General features: G+C 48.4%; 6 protein-coding genes across 6 annotated transcripts in view; 3 read left to right on the top strand and 3 right to left on the bottom strand.

Moving 5' to 3' along the window:
* The window catches only part of EURHEDRAFT_400016 (uncharacterized protein), a gene marked incomplete at both ends in the record, with an annotated part of 1,970 nt that extends 1,773 nt beyond the window's left edge, over positions 1-197 (bottom strand). The window contains one exon of the mRNA XM_040779972.1: positions 71-197. Within this exon, the coding sequence (XP_040641522.1) occupies positions 71-197 (127 nt within the window). The remainder of the gene's footprint in view (positions 1-70) is intronic.
* EURHEDRAFT_409098 (uncharacterized protein) lies at positions 1-1,154 on the bottom strand. Its single transcript, XM_040781000.1, has 3 exons — positions 629-1,154; positions 320-569; positions 1-257 (listed from the first exon to the last, which is right to left on the bottom strand). Exons 1-2 carry the CDS (start codon positions 940-942, stop codon positions 440-442), a joined length of 444 nt encoding a protein of 147 aa, XP_040641521.1. The 5' UTR covers positions 943-1,154; the 3' UTR covers positions 1-257; positions 320-439.
* Positions 1,155-1,558: 404 nt separating this feature from the next.
* Positions 1,559-2,745, top strand: EURHEDRAFT_400015 (uncharacterized protein; the record flags this gene model as incomplete). The annotated part of the gene is made up of 2 exons (XM_040779971.1): positions 1,559-1,587; positions 1,641-2,745. 2 exons carry the CDS (start codon positions 1,559-1,561, stop codon positions 2,743-2,745), a joined length of 1,134 nt encoding a protein of 377 aa, XP_040641520.1.
* Positions 2,746-3,252: 507 nt separating this feature from the next.
* Positions 3,253-4,806, top strand: EURHEDRAFT_449836 (putative longevity-assurance protein (LAC1); the record flags this gene model as incomplete). The annotated part of the gene is made up of 4 exons (XM_040783851.1): positions 3,253-3,400; positions 3,491-3,801; positions 3,858-4,145; positions 4,198-4,806. The coding sequence occupies 4 exons, from the start codon at positions 3,253-3,255 to the stop codon at positions 4,804-4,806; spliced, it is 1,356 nt and encodes a 451-aa protein (XP_040641519.1).
* Positions 4,807-8,156: 3,350 nt separating this feature from the next.
* Positions 8,157-9,537, bottom strand: EURHEDRAFT_449564 (uncharacterized protein; the record flags this gene model as incomplete). Its single annotated transcript, XM_040783821.1, has 3 exons — positions 8,157-8,594; positions 8,646-9,275; positions 9,337-9,537. 3 exons carry the CDS (start codon positions 9,535-9,537, stop codon positions 8,157-8,159), a joined length of 1,269 nt encoding a protein of 422 aa, XP_040641518.1.
* Positions 9,538-15,006: 5,469 nt separating this feature from the next.
* On the top strand, positions 15,007-16,775 carry EURHEDRAFT_449243 (UPF0187 domain membrane protein; the record flags this gene model as incomplete). The annotated part of the gene is made up of 7 exons (XM_040783798.1): positions 15,007-15,249; positions 15,307-15,454; positions 15,503-15,587; positions 15,633-15,758; positions 15,805-16,154; positions 16,200-16,373; positions 16,420-16,775. The coding sequence occupies 7 exons, from the start codon at positions 15,007-15,009 to the stop codon at positions 16,773-16,775; spliced, it is 1,482 nt and encodes a 493-aa protein (XP_040641517.1).
* Positions 16,776-16,841: the final 66 nt, after the last annotated feature.

Here is a 16,841-nt window from a genome sequence, read left to right as displayed (position 1 = left end):
CCGCCTTCTGGATCTCGGATCAGAGTGAGCGCTATATCCCAATAGCGAAGGTAGAGGAGTGCCCCTGGACGGCTTGCAGTGATGGCTGCGAGTTGGCAGAAGAAAAGGATCTGAATGCGCTGCCAGCCGCAGTCAAATGTCATCTCAGTAGTAGTCAAGAGAATGTGTGCAAACTCAGCAACATCTTCAATATACATGTTCTTCTTTGGTCGCCTGTCGAGCTCAAGGCTCTTCTCTTTGGCAATAATGGCAATGACCTACATATTCATTGGTGGCTGTTCCTTCTTTGGCCAGAGCAGAAGGGAAATTATATACTCACATCTTGCACCTTGACAATTATGTCTTGACTCAGTCCTGATGCTGTCTCCTGTTTTAGAACAAGATGCCAACACTCCCAGAATGACTCAAGCAAACTCTTGTATCCAATGCCTGGACAGTGCTATCCATTCTTGCCATGACAGATATCACACCGCCAGCCAAAAAATGCATACAGGAAACAGACCGTCTCATCCAAGCCTGAGATCCATTGCCAGTGCTGTACCGGGTCGACACCAATATACCGACAATATCTACCAGGAAGTCACCAGTGAGCTTTCAACATGATTTGATGGCCAAGAGAGTTATCTACCTATTCCAGTACATGCGGGTCTCATCGAGTCTTTCCTGAGTGGCGTCGCTGTACCGCTTCTGTCGAAGCTGAGAGACATTCAAGCTCTCTGCTTGGGCCAAATAGTGTTCACGAGGCAACTGGCCCTCATCGTCGAAGATACCATCGTCGACTTCATCTCCATCTTCATCATCCGAATCCTCACTATCAAGTTCCAGGTCGCTGGTGGAGTCACTATCAGAGCCGTTGTCTGAAAAGATTTCGGTCAGGTCGGAGCTGGCATCGGTCTGATTTTCTTTGTCGTCAGATCCGACCGGTCGGGAGCGAGGCGCCATGGTTGACACAGCCCGCAGGGATGCTCATGAAAGGATGGATGGAAGCAGGGAAGGACACTGTCAGCACAATGGGATTTATAAATTCGAGAAAACATTAGTGGTCGAGGGGAGCCAAAACTGGCTACCCTTTGCGACCGTAGCGAGAGCGTCTTGATAGATGATGTTGAACATAGCAACAAAAGTCCCATTTGAGACTAGCGTCGAGGGGCGTGAAACCCGTGGCTTGGCGTGGAGGGAAAGCCTGTGGCCGTGGGAATACCCTCCCCTGATACCAAGACGGGAGTTGGTTATCAGGACTCCTATAACGGCCACCGAAGTAGCCCTTTTCGGCCGCCTGCTAACCTTCACATCAGTAAATGGAGTTGTTTGCTCGCGTTCATTCTTTCTTGCATAGAACCACATATTATGTGGCTACTATGTAATTGAGAGGGCTTAGAGATAAGAAGATACATATATATAACTATATATAATCAATATTCTGTTAGCATTTTAAGTGGCTTGCTCCATACTCGTATTCCGTAGGGCACTCCGCTCTTGGCGCGATAAGATCAATTGGTGCCAGCTGGATTCATCTTTCTTTCAACGTCCCTGGAAATGCAAAAGGAGATCGCACACAATGACTGAGCTTGGGATATCATGGGGGACGTATGTGTTCTTTCTCTTCTAGGCGGAAAAGTATTTTGCTGATGTGAAAACAGTGTCAAGTCCCTCCTCATCTTCTTCGCCCCGATCCTCATTCCCCGGGCAATCAACCTCTATCGCGACTTACGAGGCACAATAGCTTCTCGACAGTCTCCTCGTCCTCTTCCAGCTTCTGCTAATCGAGCGCTGAACGCCCTATTTTTTGCGATTACCTTCTTCCTACTCCTCAGTCTGCCGTTCAACCCCCGAGCTCCGAGTCCGAACATCTTCACGCAAACCGCCTCGCGCATTACCACCCCGACCGATATTATTTTTACTCGATTGGCTAGATTCCGGCCGGAGAATATCCTGACACCTGCGGATGAGGCCCTGAAGGCGAAGTTTACGACTATCGTGGCCAGGAAGATATACCTGCGGTTTGGACCGGAAGCGTTGTCACAGTGTCACTTCTGCTCGTTTGACCATGTCGGAACTTACATCCTCTACTACCTCCCGTTTAATACGCTACTGCCACATCTGCTCAATATGCTCGTCGTGGGACTGGTGACATCCGCCCCGTTCGCCGGTCGCGACGCAGCCGGCTGGCGCAACAAGTTTACTCTTGCCGGGCTCGCCCTCGCCGCACTCGACATCTACATCGTGGCAACCTACGATCCCATCCAATACGCACCGGCTATCGTCCGGGCTGGAATGGCTGCCCCCTCCGATCTTTACCACCAAATTGGCCTACTGCGCCCTCTGCTACTCACCATCTTCGACAGCGTCTGCGCGGGGCTGATCTACCTCTCCGCCACGAACCGCCTCTTCTTCGAACCCCCCTCGCAGGCGGAGCAAGTCGGACAACTCGTGGACATGTCACTGCCCACGATCGCGCAGGCCAGTTCGAAGTTGCATGCGTTGAGCGTGACGCGGAATGCGGTGGTGCGGGACAAGGCACTGAAGGACCACGACGATGCGTATTGGCAGGCGGTGGTGTCGATGAACGGAGAGAACGCGGGCGGGGGTGTGGTCGAGAATGGAGATGCGAGTATCTGGGAAGAAGAGGAAGTGGTGCGGGCCATGTCACAGGCAATGGCTGGACAGGGAAACGTGGATTTGGCCAAGTTGGGGGTCAATGCGAATGAATATGTGAATGGGGTGACTGCTGCTCTGGATGAGTAGTGAGTTGGCCTGTGCAATGGTAATATAATAAACTTGATATATTTGGTCCCGCATAGAGTTATGTCTGTACATATACCGTCTTTCGTGCAGTAGTAGCCTTCCGGTAAAGTTCAGATCAACCAGTTCGAGAGCCCAACGGAACTCGTGAAGCAGCCATTGGCCTTGAATTTCGGCGGTGAAGTAGTTTGGCTGCGACAGACGGGGTGTGTGGGCCACCGCATTCCCCTCAATCTCTGTGCCGTCTCCTTGTTTCGTGCCATTGCTATTATTTTGTCAGTCTGTTTCTTCTTTTGTGTGAGAATAATTGTATTCTACAATTACTCTGTACATTCTTGTTGGGATATAAGCCAGCTCAACCAAGTACCCGCATCGGCGGAACCGCGGGTTGAATGTACCACCGATCCCTCGTCCACAATCCCGTTGTTGTTTCTTCTCTTCCGCTCCCCGAACTATTGTGATTCTTACTCTGCAGCATTCAATTCGTTTCTCCTCCGTGCTATGTCTGTCATGGCAAAAGACGTGTCGCCGTCGCCGTCGCCCTCGGTTGCGGACCTCAATGCCTGCGTCTCGACTTCCACCGGCGGCCACCATCACCATCACCGGCCTGTTGCTAAAGAGACCACCTTTCGGGAATGGATGGTGGCCAACCAGATAGGTATGTTACACTACTTGTCCTGCATTGGAATGGGAATAGAAGTGGGGGAAAAAGAAATGGGACGGAAAACTGACAGCGTTTTGTCCGCAGGGATTTCACTGACGATCCTTGCCATGCTCCTGGCCTGCCATAACCTCTACCCTTCGCTGAGACCTTATACCACGCCGTTTTTCCAGTTATCGTATTATCAGCCATCGCAGAGTGTCTATGTGCAGGGGTGGGATGATTTGTACTTTGTGCTTGGTTCCGCGATTGCGTTCACGGCCATCCGGGCCATTGCTATTGAATGGGTGTTTCAACCGCTCGCTCGGAAAGCGGGATTGAAGCGCAAGGCCTCGGTGCGGTTCGCGGAGCAGGGGTGGTTGTGGGTATACTATGGGTTCTTTTGGACTTTCGGGATGGTAAGACTTCTATGCAGGTGTTGATCTATGGGCGTAGCTGGTACTGACGGAAATAGTATATCTGGTCGAACTCGAACTACTGGCTCGATTATACCGCAATCTGGAGGGAATGGCCCGCAAGGGGTGTGTCTGGGACTTTGAAATGGTATCTGCTCGTGCAGCTGTCGTTTTGGGTGCAGCAGATTCTGGTGATCAATATTGAGGAGAGACGGAAGGACCACTACCAGATGTTGACCCATCACATTATCACCAGCAGTCTGTTGGGCTCTGCGTACATCTACGGCTTCTACAATGTCTCGAATGTGGTGTTGTGTTTGATGGATATTGTGGACCTTTTGCTGCCGGTAAGCTGGGTTTACTTGAATCCCAAGGGTATTAATGCTAACTACTGAGAAGACTGCCAAAATCCTCAAATACTTCAAATACGAAACGAGCTGCAACATCGCCTTCGGAGTCTTCATGTTCACATGGCTCATCGCCCGCCACGTCCTCTACCTTCAACTCTGCTGGTCCATCTACAGAGACGTCCCCGCCGAGATGAACTACGGCTGCTACTCCGGTACCACCGCCGAAATGCTCACGACAGACGGATACCCCGACCAATGGCAATACCTCTTCTCCCCGTTCCTGGATATCGACGGACCTATCTGCATGAACCGGACTATCAAGTGGATCTTCCTGTCGTACCTGATGTCGCTGCAAGTGCTTTCTCTGATCTGGTTTGGGATGATCGTCCGTGTTGCCGTCGGGGTGCTGCGCACCGGGAATGCGGAGGACACTCGTTCCGATGAGGAGGATGAGGGAGTTGAGTCTCCTGGGCAAGTCCAGGTTTCCAGCAAGGATGGCTCCGCGGGGACGACCATTGCCGCTGACAGTGCCAGCGCAGACTGGCGACGGGCCAACAGTTCCTCAAATATGCGACCCCGTGGTCGTGGACGTCTTCCGCTGGAGCAAAGTGATCGGAAGGCACTGCTTGGTCGCATTGGATGTGATAAGCCGACCTAATCGCCCATTTATTTTTCTTGACATCTTCTTTGAACTCTCATTTTTCTAACGCTTAACGTTTCTTTTCACGTCATGAATATGCTGCTACGTTGATATCATGGATGGATGGTTTTCATCAAAAGCACACGCACATATACCTGAAAACGATCCCAGAGGTCTCATCTGAGGACTGTTTGTTGATTGATTGATCTGATTTGACTCGATTTGATTGCTTTATGCTTGTTTTTATTTGATGGATACCATGGTTAATTGTTTGCGTTTGTCTGATTCATATTACAATGCAGTCTCAAGTACGATATCATTGATTCCAAGTTATAAGCTATACACTGGTGATCAACATCTGCTCAAAAACTGCCTTAAGCCTCTCTAATAATCCAACCACCTCACATCTCATTAGGCTTCTTCAGTCATTCAACGAATCCCGCATCCTTACGTACCTCATTCCTAAATTTAAATTGAGTGTGTAAAAGTATATCTGTAATCTTTATCATCAAAATCGATATCCATCCATTCTCCATGACCTTCCACTTGTTTTTCCCATAAAAATTAACTCTCTGATTCATTGCCTTGATGAAATTCCACGACAGAGACCCCGTCTTCATTAACAACATCAGAAGAAACACCATAATACTAGTGTTTCTCAAACGCCTCCTTCCACTAGACAGCTCGCTCACGTTTCACATCCATGCCTGGGACTTCGCGGCATCTTGTGTCTTGTTTCCTGTCTGATGCTCATAGCTGGTCGAGCCCGCCATGCGCTGTGATGTTGCCATGGAATACCCTTTAGTAGCTTTGTTGAAAACATCGGTACGCTCCCGGATATCATAATAGAAGTTATGAACCGCCGTGCGAGTGTGTAACAGATGAAGGTTTCCCCCAAAGCTGGATTCAGTGTAATGTACATAGTTAAACTTCGTTGATTTACTATGCACAAGCCTTCGCCTCCAAGTCCTCCAAGTTGAACCCCAATATAAAGCGACAAAGCAATGATATTCATCTAGTTAGCATGAGTGCCCGCCCCCTTTTTGAGCACTTCAGCGAAGATTCTAGGGATGGTATGAGGCCACAAATCGTGCATATAGGGCTGGAGATCCAAATTTTCTAGCTAGTGCGACTCTGTAGGGGTCTTTCGGTCTATAAGTATGTAGAACTTCATTTTCTCTTAAAGATAAGCCTGCATCTGGCGAGCTAGTCGTGCAACTCAGGAATCCACTACGCAAATGCCGCTTTCAATGATATCTTTAACTTGATCAACTACTGTCCTCCAACATATTCGGTAGCATCATATCTGCGGGAGTGAGATGTTTGATTGTGGGTTTCCGGAGCGAATGACAGGCAGGATTTTCTTGTTCGCGGCAATAGTTGTCCCAGGCTTTTTACTCACCCCTGCATATTCGGAAATCAGCTATACAGATCATTGGCTATGTTTTTTAACGTTTCTTATGACGGCTAAGTGCCCTTGCTCGAAAGCTTCCTAGGCCACTCCAATGTTCCGCGGACGGGAGTTCTCATTCTATTTGTTGAGTTCACGAAGTACGTGCAACCTCGAAGGCCGGCTCGAAATGAAGAATAGCCTGGCCGACTATTACCCAATTATAATTGGTGTAGTCTTTTCATTCCGAGATGTAGGCGCAGAAATAGGCTCAGGACGACTTTTGGGCCTTAAGGCATAAACTCCCTCTTTCCATCTAGGGCTCTGAATTGCTTGTCCATTAACCATCTGGTAAAACCGGTCACACTTGAAGCCATTTGTTTTCTGTTGGCCATAGCCAAATTCAATCAACGATATGGCCTCGAGAGGTTGCGCTTGAGATCATGACAAATAACCGAGCACATAATTTATTCCACTGAAGTAACTCGTGCAGAATTGAGACACCATGCTCCTCCATCTTCTCCATCTTCTTGACCTTCAAAATCTCCAGCTCGTTGGCTGTATTAGCACTTTCTTTGTTGGCGGGTCCCGAAGTCCAGAAGTTTCGCACTGTTCAGAAAATCCATAACTGTAACGCATTGCCGATTAAACATCTACCAGTTATATGCTTGTAGTGTCGTCTCTCCGTTTGCAAGCCCGGCAAATTAAATCACATATTAACTTTGTTGGCATCCAGTTTACTCTGGCAAGCTTGTTTAGGACAATCGAAAGCTTCTTGTAAGAAGTCGAATGAAAGATACCCCATAAAAACGTCAAGAGCACCCTTCCATTGCACCTCTCGTTCTTGTTTGACCGAGCAATAAAACAGCCCACGAACCCGTAGGCTACTATATTTCGTTGGCTATTGATAGCTCTTCTATCTCTTTGACCATCCACTCATCCGTCAATTGTGGCTTCTAGTGACGAAAATCATCTTGGACGTTTGAGAATCCAAGCCGTTGAAGCTTTCTCGGAAAGAACTTGCAGCATTTGCCTAATAGGCAAGCCTGGGTCGTTGCCGGTGCTTTTGTCTATCCGTAGACATAGATTTTTGTCCTCGTAAAGTTTGACATACGTTCATCAGCAATCTTTCTTGTCCTGTTTGGGTTGCTCATGATAGACTTGAAGTAACAAGGTCAGTCTAATCGAGCAGAAGCCCGTCGCCTATTTGGCGCAAATCGAGTCTAACACGCACGTCAACGAGGGCAAGACGTAGATTCATTATCATAAAAGGACTATCGCCGTAGCGCATGCGCTGATTATCAATGATGATAGGTGTACGGAATAGGAGAAGATGAAGAAGTAGATCTTCCCGCACTCCTGTACATACTGCAGAGTGAATTCAGAGTACAATCCATGTATAACTTAATCCTACAAGCATTCACTACATAAATTATGCCCCTACAGCCTTACCCAGTCCCAGAATTCAGCCGTACCAACCTAAACACCCCGCCCTCCCGGGCTAATCGGACCGGCTCCAACTCGCCAAACTATCGCGGCTAATAAGCTTGAATCCAGCCCGGTTGTTCTGGGTTTAACTTTTGCGGTCAAGCGTAAGGAATTTACGCCGTTGCCAATCTAGTACCGTAGTCTGTGGAGTGTGGATGTATGTGCAGAGTATAGTGTGTATAATAGGAGTAACTAAGGGATTGTTGTGCAGAACTACGGGGTACGGTCTGTGCTTGATATAAAGATAGACAGTCCGAATTATAGATTGTATGCATGTAGCTAAGCTAAATGATTTCGTCGTAAATGTACTATGTACAAGCGTTCGTTTCCAAGTCGTTCAAGTTAAATCCCAATGTATAGCGAAAGTGATGGTATCAGAGTAAGAAAGTTAAATGGTGAAAGAATGTCGGTCAGAAAAGTAAACAATAAAAAAGGAATGAGAGTTTAAAAAGCAATCGTCACAAAATGTATCAAGCTTTTTCTCTTTTCTTTAGAATTCTTTCTCGAGTGGTGGTCGTGGCTGACTCGGGGGTGGAGATGTTGGCTCCGACGATGGTCCTGAGGAGCTGCTGGGTACTGAAGTATGGCAGATCTCGCCGGTCTTCAGGTCGACCTTTTCGAAGGCCGATGGTGCGCGGGTGTGACTCGAGGCGACATCGTAAGTGCTGGGGACGTTGATGGTTTTGTTCATTGCTTCGGACCACGATTCCATCTCGACGGTTCGGAGCACCTCGAGGCGAGTGTCTTGGGCTTCCAGGTCGCCGCCGTTGGCGTTCGAGGCGAGTGCGTTCGAGAACTTCGATGGACCGGGAGACCAGAGTTTCGAGGCACGCTTGCTGGACGAGTAGGCGTACTGGCGGGTGGTTTGGAGCAGACGGGGGAGAAAGGATGCCATGAGAGGTCGCAATGCTGGTGCAGAGGCACAGATCTATACTTTGTTAGTTTCTGCAGTTGTAGAAGATAGAGCTTAAAGACATACCAATCCCAAGTTGATCTCGACAGCAGCGGACAACAAAATCGGCCAGCCCATCCAGGTCGCATCGTAGGTGCCAAGCATACTCTCGTAGACATAGGCGGTACGGATGGAACCGGCGACGTTGACGACGATACCCAGACCGAAAATCGACATGACAGCAAGTCGTTGCCGGGCGGGCAGCTTCAGGTTCCAAATCAATGGCATGGGGAGGACGGTGCACATGAAATCGGTAAGGATGTTGATAAGACTGGCGGAGAAAACAGCGGCGCCATCGTTAAGGCAAGTATGGGGATATTCGGGCTCCAAGTCCCAGAAGGCATGAATCGGGCGACACTGGAAAATGCTGACCAGTTCGAACAAGATACAGCAGATTCCCACAAAGACCATCGATCCGATCAAAACCCAATAGTATGCTTGGTACAGGCCCTTGGCTCCTGTGCCAATCAGACGCTTGCAGAACCAGAGGAGCGACAACTTGGTGAAGCTAGAGGACACGGAGAATTGGACTTGGAAAGCTAGGTTCAGCTTCTGCACGGTCGGAAGCCAGCCCATAGGGATATCCCAGATGTGTCGATCCCATCCCCAAACCTGAGCGGCTAACGAGGTGACGACGCACATTCCGATAGCGAAGACCTAGGTTTCTTAGTTAGCGACAAGTTCCTATGCCTCGGATGCAAGCCTATGGGCACCATACCAGAGCGACCACAATGAAGATATCATCCAGTCCCGGTGTGCATGTGATTCGTAACCGAGTATACAACCGTAACATCGTCAAGAAGAACGCAATACTCATGGTGACAATGTTCACGATCAAGACGGCCGGCCCCCGAGACACCGGATCGACGTAGTTTGGCAGAGGCCATGATAACAATACTTCCATCGGAGGAAGCTGCATGATGGCGGAGGGTGAGGTGTAAGAATAAAGGAAGGAAATGTAGGAAAGGGCGAATGAGTGTGAGTATACAAAGTCGCAAAAGAGGCCTTTAAAGAACGGATGGGGCTTGTACAAGGTTTCGAAGGTCGTTTTAGTTGGAGTCGAGCATAACCACCAGGAACCACTTGAGCTGAGATCTAACAATAATCCACATGGGTCATTGTTCACACCGGATTCCGATTTTTATCTTTTGACTTTCAAGTGGCAGGCATATGAAACGCTTGTCTCGACGGGATGCCGTGTAATTAGAAAGAGGGTAAGAGATTAGTCCACGAACAGAGGGGACAGACGAGTAACCAGTCCAGTCCTGGAAACAAGACCAGATTCTCTGGGGGAAGGGAGAGACGACGGGATATTATACTGGTGCTCTTCCATGACTCGAGAGAGCAGATGGAGACAAACTCTAGAGGACTGGGGTCGTGGGTACCAGTCGATTGGCTTTTTCTTTTTTTCACGCACTTTGGAGGACCCCCATGTGGGCTTGTGTGGGCTATCTCAAGATCCGGCCAGGCGACAAATTGCTCCAATAGTCCAGTCCACTGGGAAAACTGACGATCCTATTCGCAGAAGGAATCAAAAAGGGGCAGCACCCCCGAGGATTAAGCCCTGGTTCAAGTTCAAGTGGTACATAGGCATCGCGATAGGTCGATCCAAAGTTTGTACACTGGGTCCACCACGCTTAGTCTCTACGACTGCGATCTGAATTGGGATTATTTGATGCAATAGCCGATAGTCTGGTCTTCTAACCCTGGGCCGATATGTTTAGGGCACGTAGTCTGTCTCTCCCACGAGCGAATCAGCCTGCGTAGGCATGGACCCTAAGCTTTGACATGATGCTGTAGTGCGTGGCAAAGTGCACACATTTACCCACCGGTCAGGTCACCACGAGGAACCAAGAGGTGGTTTTTCTTAGTTGCTTTCTGTATATCATGTATACATACTCCGAGTGCTCCGGAGTATATCGTGCAGAGCGTCTGGCGGTGGAAGGCAATACCCCCGGTAACAGTCCTTGCCGGTGTCCTCCGTATCTGCAGGCGTCGTGCGTGGAGAAGGCCGATCGGCATACGATCGCACGGCCGGCAGGCTTCACACACGTACAAATCCCACGGAGACGCGCTGAAACGAATGCTTCACCACACCCAAGCACTCCGTAAGCAACAACATCTCATTCCTATTTTGGCATATTCCAAGATGCATTTTGTCATTCGACACATACTCCGGAGTACAAACTTCACTACGGAGAGCGCTAACTCCCCGCTAGAAAGACGATTATTGCCCGCTAATGCTAGTGCATGACGATCCGGGCACTGTCAGCGCCCGTTCTTTGACTGTCATCGCGTGGCTTGACAGTCGCCTATCCTTATCAAATCCCATTGTTCTCGGTCTGCCCATGATTCGCGTTGGACCTGTCATTTCATGCTGCCTTGTCTTGTATACGGCGTATTGTGTCGCCTGTGCGCGATGCCGGTTGTGCTTTGTGATATAAACCAATGTCTTTAAGCGCTACAGTCTCAGGGAGAAACCAGGGTAGCCGAATCACACGCAACCAAATGGTCCGGATGATCTTCGGCCGTCCGTACGTGTACTATATGGGATGCTCTCCTCATCTCCTCACATAAAGGAGGACTTCGGGGTAGAACTACTCCGTACCCAGAAGACTCCTTTCATCAAACTCCCTGACAAAACACAGGACTGCTTCACCAGTGCATCAGCAGTCAGGAACAGGAAATAATGCACCGAGGTGCACGCACCGACCACACGATTGATGAGAAATTCGAAACTGAATCATGTTGCCAACATTGAGCACTTTTTAGCTACCCTTCTATTGCCAATGGTGTGATGGTCTGTCTCCCAATTCGGTTGGGATAGGTGCCCCAAGGTCTCCAATGTGAACAGTGCTTGGTTCACTGCGTTGATCCTCTCTCCACCGCGTCTCCTGTCTGCTTAATGGAAATGACAGCCTGTTCCCAGGTTCGTTCAAAAGGAACTTGTTTGGAACCATGGCAAATTGTCATGCATCCCAAGGACCTTACACAAATCATTGGTGCTATGCTCAAATTTGGTCCAACGCTCAGGACAGTGTTTAAAGTTGCTCCGGTTTTCCGTATGGAGACAACGGCCGCCTGTCTGTACAGAGTTTGTAACTCTAGGCCTTTGTCTGACAGTTTTCAATATGATACTATGGTGATACTAACTCGTCTGTTCCGTCTTTTTCTTTTTGGATTCGTCCAGTTTTTCATCCTAATCACCGTTTCCGATCCGACGCGTCTGCACTACTGACTACTCACTGTACAGAGTACCACTGTACCGGAATGGATCTTGCATTTGAATATCGATCTTTATCATGGTGCATGCCCAATCGCACACTTGTCAACCCGAATCTCGACTCTGACTTCACATCTGGCACGGTTCATGATCCTAGCATGAACATGATCCACCGGGTCGGACGGCAAGCCTCATCCAGCTTTCTGGTACGTTCAAGTGCCCGCAGTGGGGGTTTTCCAGTGTAAACCAGAAAAACTCTTCAATATCGCCGTCACGTAAAGACAAGAAGCTTCAATAAAGTAGAAAATATTGATTCCGAACCAGCGACCGGAGGTTCGGGTGTGCGGCGGAGATGTCTCGCCGTTTGTGCACCGAGTACACCATTCCGGCGTGTTCTGTAAAGTCTACAAAATGAGATATACGTACAGAAATAGAAGGAGCAATATAGTTGACTTTTCCGCAGTATCAAATTTACCAATAGGCAACGAGTTAGAAGGTCCCCGAAATGTGCGTGCGTCTCGGTAAAATCCTCCGGAGCCCGGTCTCGAGTCCCGATGCAAGATCGCCCACAATGCTTATTGTGCCTGAATAATGAAAGCAGCTGCAGGAATCAGGGAAGGTCGAAATGTGATCTATAATAATGAGGATTATAATCATGCATGAGAATGTGATGTGTGTGATATGTTTACTTTTTCGCACTCGTGCTAAATGCGCATCATGGCGCTAATCGCTAACCCTGCTTTAATATGCCAATGCCATGAAATCTCTTGTCTGGGCAGCAAATCAGCCAAGAAAACTAGAGGCTAAATTTCGATGTCGTTAGTTTCTGCAGGATACGTGGTAGTTGTGTCCGATAGTCTGTCAATAGCTTTGCGGAGTACTATGGGTACTTCCACTTCTGGACGGGGCATCTCTCTACAAGCTTTGAAGAATTACTTCATGATCTGCAGAAATTGACGAAATTCGATCCCTATTTGCTCGTTAGGATAGGACTTCTTCTCTGCCCCTCCTCGATGGGTAGGGCTCAGTGAATTGTCATCACACGAGGAAACTATCGCCTGAATCTCGTACTCTCTTTCTTACCTACAATAGTTCGGACATCGGAGGATATACCGGAGAATTCCCTACACACTGTACGGATACTGTCAATGCGCTGGTGGTCGGTTTCTCAGACTCTTGTACCAGAGCCTTGGTTCTGGTCATTTCATTGACGACATATATTGAACAAGGTCCAGCTTGTGGCCCTAGTTTATGGACGGTTGTACCAATACTCGGGATCCAGATTTTCGGCTTGGTTGTTTGGAAGATTCGAGATGTTGAATATGGACTTGGTGAATACTGCTCTGCTCCTAGTGTATATAGAGCGTGCTCCGGTACTACTGCTTGCTATTGGAATTATATGCAGGTTGAGATTCGAGATCTGACGGGGTTACTCAGGAATGCTTTTTTTTATTAGCTGGGCCTTTCTTCCTCTCCCTCGTCATCCACGCCTACTTTCTCTCCTTTTTCTTGTCTGAATGCGAGGTCCGTGGAGGCTGTGGGTTGTAGACACCGAGGATGTCTGTTTTCTGTCGTGATGGGAAGAATGTAGGGATAAAATACAAGGACTACGGTTGGACGCAGTAGTAGAAGACTTGCATGTGAATATCAGAAAAGAATCCCTTATAGATAAGACACAGGGTTTGCTTGGCGTACGGTGACTAGCTTAGTCCTGTTTTCTTGTACGTTGCTTCGTTGCTTCGTTGTCAAAGATGCTCTGCTCTACCGCTGCCAGTAAGCAGCGATCATAGCTGGTCAACGAGATTTTTAACCCGCAGAAATAAGATACGCCGTAGTTTCATGTCAAAAAAGTTTCTATCAGCAATACATTCAAGGATATACAACATCTTCAGGTCAGTGCTGCAGCATGCAGATATATATCTGCGATCCGGTGTAGAACGAGAACATGAGAATGCGAGAACAACCACCCAATAAAACTTGACTAAAGAACAGCGTTTAGCAATTTGCAGTACCTCTCAAAGCATACCAAGCATTCTTCTGATACGCATTCGACTCGATCTCAGCCAAGTCTACTGACAGCCTTCGAGAAAACTCCAACTCCTGAATGCACCCCGCATGCATGCAGCATCATCCCCCGTGTGAATCCACACAGGATATATCTCGCACGATATAACTGCCAGATGCAGTACAAAATCGACACTGATTGACAAGACTTCCCCTGTCATGACGGACAACGATGCATCATCTTGCCGAGTGCCAATGAGAAAGGTTATCTACAGTGGAGGTTGTGAAGGATAGCGGTCTAGACTGTGTCATGAGGCGGATAGAAGAGGACATATACGATGAAAAGGGGAAACCTGAAACGCCGGACATGTAGTGCTGTACAGGTACTCTGTAGGGGAGATGTCATCGGAGATATGGCTTCAGATGCCGGTGATCATTCGACTTCCCCCATTGAGTCGTCAACACTACTATTCTCTTTCATGAATATACCACAGCAATAGAGAATAGATTACAGTGAGCACAAAAGCTGCAATGTTTCACTGATGCCAATACTATATCCAAAAACGGTCTAGACTGCTCCACTTTTGCTGCTAACCAATGAGATCTCCAAGATGCACCCGTGTGGTGGCTCTAAAACAAACGCTGATTGGCCGATTCAGGGCTGAAACAACGGCAATTTTGGCAGGCACAATGTCCCGATTAGGAAGGTTATATTTGCAGACATATCGTAGAGTACAATACAGTAGACAAAGACATAGAGACATAGAAACACCTATAGAGAGCAAGGAATGCATACTCTAGCTATACTCATACAAGCACACTCATCCGCAACCAACTGCATACTGTACAGACTACTATCCGGTCTTCACGGAGACAGGGCTTCAGTATTACTCGCAAAACGGCTATACCAGATGAATACAGTCTAGCTTCATATTAGCCCCGGCTGACATTATTTAGTCGCATAAAATCCCCGTTACGCGAAGTCAATCCGCTCTCATTTCTTCGTTTCGCTTCTTCGCGCATTCGTGATCGCTCGTTTCCTTTCCTTTGTTTCTAGAAACCTTCTATTTTAACATCTTCATTCGTTACTTCTGTTTATATCCTATCTTTGTTCTTTTGTCAAGTCTATCATATCCGACTGCCGTGGCTGACGGCCTAAGAATGCCCAATCTGGGTGACGCTTCCGATGTCATCTCCAATGGGACTCCCTCGCCCTCCCCTTCGCCTACGCCAGGCGCGGGACCGACAAGATCGCAGCCCCATATTCAAGTTCAATTGAGCAACGAGCCTCCCCCACCCCGTCGCATTACGCCCCGGCCGTCGTTTCTTGAGAATTTGGCCGACTCGCGTGAGAGACAGTTTATGCTTGATCGGAGGAATTCGACGGATGTGGATCGATATTTTGTATGCTTTCATTTTTCCACTAGTGAACTGAAATGATCAGGCTGATAAAGGATCTAGCACGGCCCGAGAGACCTCGACAAGCACTCCAAATGGCCTATCTTCCTGCGACTGCATGGCAGTGTCATGCCCCGATTGGTCCTTCCGCTTCTTTGCGTCGCGCTTTGGTCGACTTTGATTACGTGCATTTCGAGATTTGTTCAGAACCGTGAGTCCGCTCTGTGGCATGAATATAGATATAAACTGACTGGCGCAGTTGGGATCGATAACATTTTGTTGACCGTTCTGGGTTTCGTTGTTGGTTTGGCCCTGTCGTTCCGCAGTTCCACGGCCTATGAAAGGTATGACCCAGCCCTACTGCTTAAGATGCTTGCTAACAATGGAAGATGGGCGGATGGACGGAAATACTGGTCACTGCTGATTCAGGTTTCTCGCAATATCGCTCGAACGATCTGGATCGATACTGCTGAACGGGAAGGGGAGGAAGGAAAGCAGGATCTGCTGGGAAAGCTGTACGTGCAGACACATAAGCTCTAAGGGAATTACTGACACCGTTAGGACTGTAATGAATCTCATCCTTGCCTTCGCAGTCGCCCTTAAGCATAAACTGCGCTTCGAACCGGACGTCGGCTATGATGACCTCAAGGGGTTGATTGGACATCTTGATACGTTCGCCAAGGAGGCACACGATAGGAACAACCTCAAACCGCCCAGGAAGAGCTCGTGGAAGGCCGCTGGAGAGTACTTGGGAATCTCATTTGCTGAATCTAATCCTAGAAAACTGATCAAGCGGTCCAAGAAGCCGTTGGGTCATCTTCCCTTGGAGATTCTCAACCACCTGGCAGCTTATATTGATCGGTGTATCGACAACGGCACTCTCTCTTGCAGCCTGCATCAAGGTCAAGCTAGTGAGTACAGGATCTGCAATCTGGGCGATCTCAACTAATTTTCAGTCTCGGGATTGGCTACTCTCAACGAAGTTCTCACGGGCACCGAACGTGTCCTGGACACTCCTCTGCCGATTGCGTACACTATCGCCATATCTCAGATTGCCTGGATTTACGTTCTTGTGCTTCCGTTTCAACTCTACACCACCTTGCAATGGGTGACCATCCCAGCTTCCATCAGTGAGTGACCCCGAGGTGTGTTTCAATATGAAGCTAACGAGTGCAGTCGCCGCCTATATCATTCTCGGACTTGACACCATCGGCAGCGAGATTGAAAACCCCTTTGGCCACGACGTCAACGACCTACCCTTGGATACATATTGCAGGCAGATCGCCCTGGAACTGGACATCATCACTGCCATGCCACCGCCCAAAGTCGACGATTTCACTACACGCGATGAGAACCTCGTGCTGTACCCGTTGAGTACCACTGGATTTCCCGAGTGGAAAGACCGAAGCGTCGAGGAGATTCGATCTGCTTTGAGGACTAAAGTCGTGGCTAATATCCCGGTTTCTGCGTCGACGACTACCATCTATGGGAGTTCCAGGAGTGCCCAGAGCAAACAATCCGTTTCGGTTTAGTCTTTAACAACGGCGAAATACCCAAGGTAAAGAAAAGAAAAAAAAAAAAAAAAAAAAAAAAAAAAA

This window comes from Aspergillus ruber (assembly GCF_000600275.1).
Source record: "Aspergillus ruber CBS 135680 unplaced genomic scaffold scaffold00004, whole genome shotgun sequence".
NCBI classification, from domain to species: Eukaryota; Fungi; Ascomycota; class Eurotiomycetes; order Eurotiales; family Aspergillaceae; genus Aspergillus; species Aspergillus ruber.
This window is presented reverse-complemented; position numbering and strand designations above follow the sequence as displayed.

Excerpts from the sequence above, each read along its gene's own strand:
- EURHEDRAFT_409098 (XM_040781000.1), bottom strand. The coding sequence starts at position 942 with ATGGCGCCTCGCTCCCGACCGGTCGGATCTGACGACAAAGAAAATCAG. Across the intron at positions 570-628 it reads ACCCGCATGTACTGGAATAG|ATATTGTCGGTATATTGGTG; the intron begins GTAGATAACTCT and ends ACTTCCTGGTAG.